Here is an 11168-nt window from a genome sequence, read left to right as displayed (position 1 = left end):
AATATATTTGACCAGGAAAATTAAAATGGAGAACAGTTGATTTGTTGTTTCTTTGAGTTTCAGTAAGATGTAATCTCATTCCTAAAATCAGAGGTATATTAAGCACCAAAAACTGTTCCCTACACAGGTTCCAATATGATATGGCAGAGAAATGCCACCTAGCAGGTGGCAAGTTGGGCTTAGCTAAACCTTTGCAAATTCAGGATTTCCACAGTAACTTTCTGTCTCTTGGGCTACACATTGTAGCACCCTTTCTTGTGGACTGGAAATTTTTTTTGGGTGTATGTGTGTGTTTTGAAAAAATGTCACACTTAACAGTGGCAGGAATGTAAATTCCCACATGCCTTTTGTTTAGATTCACCAATTGTTAACATTTTGCCACTTTCACTTTACCAACCCTCTATATAGTGTTACTATTTTATTTTTGCTCAACAATTTAAGGGTAGGTTGAAGACATCTGGGACCATAACTCCTAAATACATTAGCATGTATTTCCTAAAACCAGACATTCTCTTACATAGTCATAGTACATATGATTAAATTCAGGAAGTTTAACAATGGCACAATAGTAGTACCTAATATTATATAGACTGTATTAAAATTTTCTAATTATCCCCAAAATGTCACTTGTGTTGACTTTTTTTCCAAACACAAGATCATGCATTGCCTTTAGTTGTCATGTCAGTTTTATTGCTTTGGAACATGTTTCACTTCTGTTCAGAATTAGAGGGTGGTTTTTTGACTCATCTCCTGCAAGTTCTTTTGAAGAAAAAAAGACATGGGGGATTTCAAGGTGGCTGCTTGCTAGAAAACCAAATTGCCCAAGTAATAGGAACTTTTTTGTTTTTAATTTTGAAAAATTTGGCTGGGTTTTGGTGTCTTGAGTCAGCAAAGTCTATAATGCAGCAAGGCTTGGTAAGCATTAAAGAGGGTACTGAAGCTTTCCTTTTATTTCATAATCCTGATTGTTTTTCTAGAAACCATCAATAGCCTCTAAATGACTGACTCAATTTTTGGATCCTATTCTCTTGACTAAGCAAATGTTTGATTTGAAACCAACCCAGTATAAATGTCTCTGTGCCTCTAACTCTCTGTAGCTATTCCTGGATTTCAGCACTGGGGAAACCACTCTATGCACCAAAAATGTCTAAAGCTGGAACCAAGGTAAGTAAATGGTCATGCTGATTTCTAGCCTACCCACTTTTTCACCTAATGATACATTGAAAGAAACATGGAGAAAAGCTTTTGCTTCTTCACCTGGAGGTGAGTATGATAGTGGTTAGAAGGCTGGGATTGATTGAAGAAAAGATTAAGGAATGCTTATTTTATTTTCTATTCTAATAGAATTACCAAATAATTTATTAAGGGTTTATCTTCATGTGTGGTACTTACTATGTTGAATACTGTACAGGTATGTAATGTGTAAATATCGTCATGATTTCTGCCTTCCAGCAACTAATCTCTGTATTTCCACAGGAATAAGACATGCAGATAAGAGGATTATGTGGAGTAGAAAACTTTCAGTATTCAATTAAAAATTTGTCATGTGAAATTTAGCATCAACCATTAATATTCTAAATGGCCAAAACGGATGGACCAATCAAATGAATTAAATCCTACATATAAATCCCCTTCATTCAGCAGCTACTCTTATCCCTTTCCCGCCCAAAATTGCTTACTTAGGTTAGGAAAATTGCCTCTAAAATATGTGATTCACGATTGTTGGACTGGAGATTGATTCTCTTTGGGAATGAAGGAATATACCTTCATTCTCTTTCTAAATCTTCACTGACTGTAGGTCTAAAGCAAAGCCTCTGGTGCCTGATTTTTCCACCTAATGTTTTACTGTGTAAATTGTTCAAGCCCATTGAATCTTAAAAGAATAAGTAAGAGATGGTAAATGAATACTTGTATGTCCCTTACTTATATTCTCCAGTTGTTTACATTTTGCCATATCTGGTTTCTCTCTGTCTTTCTTTCTCTTTTTACTAAACCATTTGGAAATAAATAGCAGACTTCATTATACTTTTGCCTTAAGTTTTTAGGCATGTATATCCTAAAATCAAGGGCATTCCCTGTATAAACATCATATCATTATCAGGTCCCCCAAATTTATCAGAATATAATGCCTAATATTTAGACTATATTCACATTTCCTCCAGTTGCTCCCAAAAATGTGCTTCATGGCTGGCTCTTCCCCTGATGTGGGATCCAGTCAAGGGTCATGAATTTCATTTGGTTGTCAAGTTTCATTAGCCTCTTTTTTTTAGCCTCTTTAATATAGAGCAATCCCCCTAGTTTTTGTTGTTGTGAGACACTGACATTTTTCAAAGTCCAAACCCAGGTGTCTTATAAAAAGTCCTGACATCTGGACTTGTCTAATTGTTTTCTCATGTTTAGATTCATACTAACCACCTTGGCACAAAAACTACATAGGCAATGTCAGGCACTTTCCATTGCATTTTTTCAGGAGGCACCTATTAACTTGTTGCATAACTGGTGAGCACCTGATTTTTTTTCCCGTTTGGAAAATAGAACTAATAGTCGTATTTGCATACAGAAGGTTTGGGGAGAAAAATGAGACAGTGTCTTTAGTGCTCTGAGGTTTTTGAAAAATATGCCATGAAAATACCACTAAAAAGCATCTGAAGTCCTTAAAGGGCTATCCACGTGCCTGGAGGGAAGGTTGTTACAGAACAGCCCCACTTTCAATGATTTCCAGTGTAGGAATAATGTACTCTTTTATTTCTTGTAGCTGGTCTGTTCACTTAGTAAAAACTTTTGCTTGCTAAGCCAAAAGAGATAGTAATTTATCTTTTACTTTTTTATTTCTTCTTGCTTTCTCATTGTCTTGCTAGCAGTTTAATCAGAGGAGTTATGGGCTGGGCAAAAGCAATGCATTTTACTAAGTTTGTTCTTGTTACCTGTGGAATAGTCAAGACATTTTCCCCTCTGCTGGAGATTAGTAGGCTATTTTTCAAAAAATTAACTCAACAATTAGAGTAATTTTGTAATAACTTCTAGGAAAATCTCCTGCACATTTCTTAGCCTTCTCTACAAAATTTTTTGTCCAAGAGTTCCAACCTCTCAGCTGACCGTAAAGTGGATTTCATGGTCTTCTACAAATGGAAATTGAGTAAAGGTGCAACATTCTCTGGGCCCTGAAACTTGGAAGGTCTGCTACTGAAAGAAGAGCTTGGCCCTGGAGCTCAGTAATGGTTCTGTGGCAATGCTAGTGCTTTGTTTCAACCTTGGGATGGTTGGCTGGTCTGCTGGAAAGGTGGACAGCAAGGAAAAAATCATATATATTTCCACTTTTCATATACTGAAGTCAGTCAGGTAAGTGTGCAGAGGGTAGTGTGAGAAACAATGAAGGAAGAAAGATGATATTCATTTCCCATGGCATATCCCTTGCAGAGCCTCTTTTTTGGTGAATAGTTGGCCAAAAACCAAAGGTAAATTTAATTAAGTTTAGAATCTATCCATTCTTAGAGAGTTTACCTTGATTTTCCTAAAGATCTCGCCACAGGTTTTGGGAAAAGCCTGTGAGATTCAGGATTGGTCTTGTTCCATTGCTAAGAGTAAATGGTGTATTTTGAACAGAGTTAGCTGTGCAGGTAGGAAGACAACAGAGGGAGATGAAGTAAAATAAAATGAACAACAGGTTACTAACCAGGAGTCTGCACTGCTGTCCACTGGTTTGCCTGCAACCAACTTGTAACTAGCTAATGACCTTAGGCAAGTCATTTAACTTCTTTATCTGTAACAGTTGAAGCAAAAGCTTATTGGAAATCATGAGGCAGCTATTAAAATTGCTCTATTGGCACTGTGCCATCGGAGCCTCAGAACAACCCTCTGCAGTGGATAATGTTACCCAGATTTAACTAGCGGTGCTGCGATTTTGTTTTCTCACCTGTACCACGTATCTAAATCTGTGCTGTGCTAAAATGGGAAAGGGAGCGGGAAGAGATAGAGATGACTGTGGGAAGGGAAGAAAGGAGGTGAAGTAGATGATTTAGGGGCAGGAAGGGTAAGGAGCCTTTTAGGGAACAGGAAAGGGAAGAGTTGAGAGACATGGGAAGGGCAGGAAGGAGAAAGTTTACAGTGGAAGGAAAAGCTATTAGTAGGTTGCTATGTAGAAAGGTTCACCTGCGTAGAAAAGAATGAGGCCCAGCTGCGAATTATTTTTAGTGTCTTCCTTCATTCCCTGCATCTAATTAGTCACCAAATCCTCATTTCTTGTGACTGTCCTCATCGTCATTCACATTGCGGTTGCCTTTGGTTGGTCCTCAGCATCTCTCACCTACGCCCATAGCAATCAGCTATTTCTAGGTACAAACCATTACATTACATTTCCCACATCATCACCAGAGGGATTCTAGCCTGGCTCTTGTGTCACTTTTGGCTTTATTTCCTAACACTTCACCACATGCTCAATCTGCACCAGGCTTAATGAACTACTTGTCCCTAGAGTGGGCCATGTCCTTCCACTCCTTTATTCCATCAAACGAGCTGTCCTTTTTGCTCTGCCTCTGGAAAACCCTCTACGTATCCTTCAATCCTTGCCTCAAAGATCCTCTCCTCAAAAATCCTCTCCAGACTCTAACTGGCTCTGTCTGCTTCTTTCATCTGAAATGGCTGTCATGGTTTTTCTCCTTTTAAACCGATAAAGCAAATAGCCACAAGGTGGCGGCACACCACCAGGGAGTTAACTGCTCAAATCAATGACACCTGTGATTTCAGTTTAAATTATAACCTGGCATTGATCTTGGATGTGGAATTACAGAACAAGAAGTGACAGACTCTGTTGTCCATTTGGTCTAGTGGTTTTCAGAAACTGCATCATGAATCCCTGGGACTTTCTGGGAACTCTGTTGCCTGTTTCAAACAGAAAAGTTTCATTTTACAGCCAGGGCTTCGAATCTAGTTCAGTCCTTTCATTTGACAGATGGGAAGCTGGAGCCCTGAGAGGTGGCTTGACTAACATAGTAGGGCTGATTGTAGAGATGCAGCTCTAGAGCCCAGGCATAGTATTTCCCGTTTCTCAGGGCTGCATATTTCCTAGTGCCATCACAGGCTTCAGAGGTTTACCCCAAAGATTGTGATGCAACTTGGTAAGAGTTTGAAGCAAAGGACATTCTTGCCTTGTCATTTTGTTACTGTGCAACTACTTTGTTGGCAACAAAATAATAATACAGAACATATGATATATTTTCATGTCTGTATGTTCTATATCCATCTAAAATAAGCTCTAAAGCTAAGGTCTGTGTTTTCTTTTTCTCTATATAGCTCTTTCATATCACCTAGAATGGATTTCTGTATTCGGAACTCAGTCATCTTCATCTAGCATTTGTTGAGGGTTTGTCAAGTGCAGGGTATAGGGGTCCATAGCTGAAATAAGGCTTGGTCCTTGCCCTTGGAAGAAGTCTAGTAGGTGTCGGTGGGAGAGACAGATATAAAAGTGGAAAATTCATTACATAAGTACAGTGAGAAAGAAGCCATGAGCTTGAGTCTGAAAATGCTGGCTTACAGTAGAGCATTCTTTTGTTTTGCTTCATTTTAAGCCCTCAGAAAGTGCTCATTCCTGTTGTTAACAACTAAAGTTGTCTGCCAGAAGACAAATGTTGTGAGGTATGGTAGAACTAGATATTTTCTCCTCAAAATGGAGGAGAAAGGAATTCCTAAACTGGGGAATATGTTCTTAATTTTCATTTTTCTATGAACACAGCCACTTAACCCTTCAATTTTTCCACTTTGTTTGCCCTGTGCTCCAGATTACTTTCTTTGAAGACAAAAACTTTCAAGGCCGCCACTATGACAGTGATTGCGACTGTGCGGATTTCCACATGTACTTGAGTCGCTGCAACTCCATTAGAGTGGAAGGAGGCACCTGGGCTGTGTATGAAAGGCCCAACTTTGCTGGGTACATGTACATCCTACCCCGGGGCGAGTACTCTGAGTACCAGCACTGGATGGGCCTCAATGACCGCCTCAGCTCCTGCAGGGCTGTTCACCTGGTGAGTCTGCAGAGGATGCGCGTGCTCTCTCTCTTTCTGTCTCTTACCCCCTCCCCCGCCATTTTGCTTTTACGTGAACGAGTTTTCTTAAGATTTTCCCACCTCTTAATGGGTGGTTGTCTCTTGTTGGCTGCTGAGGCTTCAATAAAATCTTAGGTCAGTTCATCACAAGACTACATGACTTACTTCCATAGTACTTTCTCTACCTCTTGTATATTTTAAGGAATTGTTTTTCTTATTGAACGTCAGCAGTTTCAGTCAGTGCACAGTGGGGATGGGCGTTCAGATCATCTCGCTTTCAAGATGGTGGGTCCCAAACCTCACTGTTCTCTGAGTTCCTGGCCTGGTGTTGATTTCGCTAATGTTTGCTGTTCATTTCCCCCTTTGTTTTTTTAGTCTAGTGGAGGCCAGTATAAGATTCAGATCTTTGAGAAAGGGGATTTTAATGGTCAGATGTATGAAACCACTGAAGATTGCCCTTCCATCATGGAGCAATTTCACATCCGAGAGGTCCACTCCTGTAAGGTGCTGGAGGGTGCGTGGATCTTCTACGAGCTGCCCAACTACCGTGGCAGGCAGTACCTCCTGGACAAGAAGGAGTACAGGAAGCCCATCGACTGGGGTGCAGCTTCCCCAGCTGTCCAGTCTTTCCGCCGCATTGTGGAGTGATGATACGGATGCAGCCATAAGCTTCTTCCTGGGGCCAAATGCTGGCTGGCCTTGTCGTCCAAATACGCATCATAAATAAAAACAACTGGCATGCATTCCACTGTTTACTATAATGCCTCTCCTTAAACACTTGTAGGCACCAGTAAAGTAGTGCCCACCACAGCGGGCAGTTACACAAAGCAACTCATCCTTCAGGTTATATCTTTGTGCCAGACGAAATGGGACTGGATTAAAAGGTTAGAAAATCGTACTGCCATGTGGTGGTTCTTGTTGCTTAAGGTCTGTATTAATGGTGCACTAGGAGGATGCGGAATTCACGTCTCCTCACAGCTAGGGCACCTATCAGGCACCAGTGGGGGACCACAGACACCGAAGGGGATGGGAGGAACCCCCAGCAACCGGGTAGGACGTGGGGCAGAGTGAGGGGGGAGGAGTAGTGGAGGCAAGAGGGAACTGGCACCCCAGAGGGGCGGCTAGGGGAGGGAAAAGGATCCCACACCCAATGGGGGAAATTGGGGGACCACTGGGAGGGCAGAGGATCAAAAGGGAGCGTGGCCAGGTTTCCCCTGTCCACTCGGGGCCCCAGGAACCTGTTGAGATCCCGGGCCTGATCCTCTGCCCACCTAGGCCCCCTCCAGCCGTGTGGGTCCTGAGGGAGTGGGAGAGAGGGAAAGGGAGCAAAGGTAAGGCCGGGCCTCCGGGACCGGCACCCCTGAGGGGTGGCTGGGGGAGGGGAGGAGTTCCTACACCCGGCGGGACCCACCCACGGTTAGGGGGCCAGCGGGACAGGGGAGACCCTGGGGGAGACGGTGGGGGAGGGGCACGGAGGAACGGAAGGGGACGGGGCCAGTGCTTTCCCTGTCCACTTAGGCACCAGGAAGTCTGTTGGGCTCCCGGGCCTAATCCTCTGTCCTCAGAGCCTCCCTCCTGCTGTGCAGAACCCAAGCCCCACCCCTACACCCTCACTTAGGGCCCCACCTCTATACTCGGAGTCCCCCTCCAACTCGCTGGGCCTAAACCCCACCCACACACCCTCACTCAGCGACCTACCTCCAAACTCCAGAACTCACATTACAGTGGCCCTCCTTTCCACATACGGCCTCTCACTTTCTGCGCAGGTCCTGAGTGGAGGCCCCACCCCACCTTGGCCATGCCCCCAAGGCCTTTTCCAGTTGAGCCTAGGGTCCTGAGCCTAGGCCCCGCCCTATGCTCAAACGTCGCCACCCCACCTGCCTAGGTCCCACCCCACCCTAAACCCCACCCCTGCCTAAGTTCCACCCCCCGTCTAAACTCCACCCCCATAGCCAAGGGTGGTTTTTTTTTCTTTTTTTCCTCTTTTAGATTGGGGTTCTGTTTTGCCTTATTGATTCATTGCTGTTGATTCACTTATATTTTGATTTTTTCTAAACTTTTATTTTTCTAATTTTATTTTATTCTTTATACTTTGTTATTGTTCTGCTCCTTTTGGCTTGTCCCCCCCCCCTTTTTTTTTCTTTTTTCTGTTGTGGTTTTATTCTACCTTGTTGCAGTTGTTTCAATTATATTTTTATTTTTCCTAATATATTTTTTATCTTTATAATTTTATATTGTTTTTTATTCTTTGTTATTGTACTGTTCCTTTTTTTCTTTTTCTTTCTTTTTTATTTTTTGCCACGCCATGCAGCTTGCAGGGTCGGGCCCGAGCTCCTGTGGTGGGAGCTCCAAGTCCAAACCACTGGACTAACAGAGAACCTCAGACTCCAGGGAATATTAATCAGAGTGAGGTCTCCCAGAGGTCCTCGCCATGGCACCAAGACCTGGCTCTATCCAACTGCCTGCAAACTCCAGTGCTGGATGCCTCAGGCCAAACAACCAGTAAGACAGTAATACAGCCCCACTCATCAAAAAAAAAAAAAAAAATGAAATGACAAAAAAATATGTTACAGACAAATGAGCAAGGTAAAAATCTACAAGACCAAATAAATGAAGATGAAATAGGCAAACTACCTGAATAAGAATTCAGAGTAATGATAGTAAAGATGATCCAAAAATCTCAGAAACAGAATGGAGAAAATACAAGAAACATTTAACAAGGACTAAAGAGCAAACAAACAGTGATGAACAACACAGTAACCGAAATTAAATACTCTAGAAGGAATCAGTGGCAGAATAACTGAGGCAGAAGAACGGATAAGTGAGCTGGAAGATAAAATGTTGGAAATAACTGCCAGGGAGCAGAATAAAGAAAAAAGAATGAAAATACTTGAGGACAGTCTCAGAGACCTCTGGGACAACATTAAATGCACCAACATTCGAATTATAGTGGTCCCAGAAGAAGAAGAGAAAAAGGGTCTGAGAAAATATTTGAAGAGATTATAGTCGAAAACTTCCCTAACATGGAAAAGGAAATAGTCAATCAAGTCCAGGAAGCACAGAGAGTCCCATACAGGATAAACCCAAAGAGAAACACGCTGAGACACATATTAATCAAACTATCAAAAATTAAATACAAAGAAAAAATATTAAAAGCAGCAAGGGAAAAGCAACAAATAACACACAAGGGAATCCCCATAAAGTTAACAGCTGATCTTTCAGCAGAAACTCTGCAAGCCAGAAGGGTGTGGCAGGATATATTTAAAGTGATGAAAGGGAAAAACCTACAACCAAGATTACTCTACCCAGCAAGGATCTCATTCAGTTTCCACGGAGAAATCAAAAGTTTTATAGACAAGCAAAAGCTAAGACAATTCAGCACCACCAAACCAGCTTTACAACAAATGCTAAAGGAACTTCTCTAAGCAGGAAACACAAGAGAAGAAAAAGACCCACAAAAACAAGCCCAAATCAATTAAGGAAATTGTAATAGGAACATACATATCGATAAGCATCTTGAATGTAAATGGATTAAATGCTCCAACCAAAAGACACAGACTGGCTGAATGGATACAAAAACAAGACCCTTATATATGCTGTCTACAAGAAACCCACTTCAGACCTAAGGACACATACAGAATGAAAGTGAGGGGATGGAAAAAGATATTCCATGCAAATGGAAATCAAAAGAAAGCTGGAGTAGCAATTCTCATATCAGACAAAATAGACTTTAAAATAAAGACTGTTACAAGAGATAAGGAAGGACACTACATAATGATCAAGGGATCAATCCAAGAAGAAAACATAACAATTACAAATATTTATGCACCCATCATAGGAGCACCTCAATACATAAGGCAAATGCTAACAGCCATAAAAGGAGAAATTGACAGTAACACAATAATAGTGGGGGACATTAACACCCCACTTACACCAATAGACAGATCATCCAGACAGAAAATATATAAGGAAACACAAGCTTTAAATGACACAATAGACCAGATAGATCTAATTGATACATTTAGGACATTTCACCCAAAAGTGGAAGAATACACTTTCTTCTCAAGTGCACACAGAACGTTCTCCAGAATAGATCACATCTTGGGTCACAAATCAAACCTTGGAAAATTTAAGAAAATTGAAATCTTATCAAGCATCTTTTCCGACCACAAAGCTATGAGATTAGAAATCAATTACAGGAAAAAAAAAACAGTGAAAAACACAAATACACGGAGGCTAAACAGTGTGCTGCTAAATAACCAAGAAGTCACTGAAGAAGTCAAAGAGGAAATCAAAAATACCTAGAAACAAATGACAATGAAAACATGGCGATCTAAAACCTATGTGATGCAGCAAAAACAGTTCTAAGAGGGAAGTTCATAGCAATTCAAGCTCACGTCAAGAAACAAGAAAAATCTCAAATAAACAATCTAACCTTATCTTATACCTAAAGGAACTAGAAAAAGAAGAACAAATAAAACCCAAAATTAGTAGAAGGAAAGAAATCATAAAGATCAGAGAAGAAACAAATGAAATAGAAACAAAGAAAACAATAGCAAAGATCAATAAAACTAAAACCTGGTTCTTTGAGAAGATAAACAAAATTGATAAACCTTTAGCCAGACTCATCAATAAAAAAAGGGAGAGGACTCAAATCAATATAATTAGAAATGAAAAAGGAGAGATGACAACTGACACCACAGAAATACAAAAGATCCTAAGAGACTACTACAAGCAACTCTATGCCAATAAAACGGACAACCTGGAAGAAATGGACAAATTCTTGGAAAAGTACAACCTTCCCAAATTGAACCAGGAAGAATTAGAAAATATAAACAGACCAATCAAAGCACTGAAATTGAGACTGTGATTAAAAATCTTCCAACAAACAAAAGCACAGGACCAGATGGCTTCACAGGTGAATTCTATCAAACATTTAGAGAAGAGCTAACACCTGTCCTTCTCAAACTCTTCCAAAATATAGCAGAGGGAGGAACACTCCCAAACTCATTCTACGAGGCCACCATCACTCTGGTACCAAAACCAGAAAACGATGTCACAAAGAAAGAAAACTACAGGCCAATATCACTGATGAACATAGATGCAAAAATCCTCAACAAAATACTAGCA

The 11168-nt window shown here is 41.0% G+C and overlaps 1 protein-coding gene across 1 annotated transcript; it reads left to right on the top strand.

Moving 5' to 3' along the window:
• The first annotated feature begins 1105 nt into the window (after window positions 1–1105).
• Window positions 1106–6771, top strand: CRYGS (crystallin gamma S). The gene is made up of 3 exons (XM_007122817.3): window positions 1106–1164; window positions 5775–6017; window positions 6414–6771. Exons 1-3 carry the CDS (start codon window positions 1144–1146, stop codon window positions 6684–6686), a joined length of 537 nt encoding a protein of 178 aa, XP_007122879.1. The 5' UTR covers window positions 1106–1143; the 3' UTR covers window positions 6687–6771.
• Window positions 6772–11168: the final 4397 nt, after the last annotated feature.

The sequence above is a fragment of the Physeter macrocephalus genome, chromosome 1, assembly GCF_002837175.3.
Source record: "Physeter macrocephalus isolate SW-GA chromosome 1, ASM283717v5, whole genome shotgun sequence".
Lineage (NCBI taxonomy): Eukaryota > Metazoa > Chordata > Mammalia > Artiodactyla > Physeteridae > Physeter > Physeter macrocephalus.
This window is presented reverse-complemented; position numbering and strand designations above follow the sequence as displayed.

Excerpts from the sequence above, each read along its gene's own strand:
- CRYGS (XM_007122817.3), top strand. The coding sequence starts at position 1,144 with ATGTCTAAAGCTGGAACCAAG. Across the intron at positions 1,165-5,774 it reads TGTCTAAAGCTGGAACCAAG|ATTACTTTCTTTGAAGACAA; the intron begins GTAAGTAAATGG and ends CCTGTGCTCCAG. Across the intron at positions 6,018-6,413 it reads CCTGCAGGGCTGTTCACCTG|TCTAGTGGAGGCCAGTATAA; the intron begins GTGAGTCTGCAG and ends TTGTTTTTTTAG.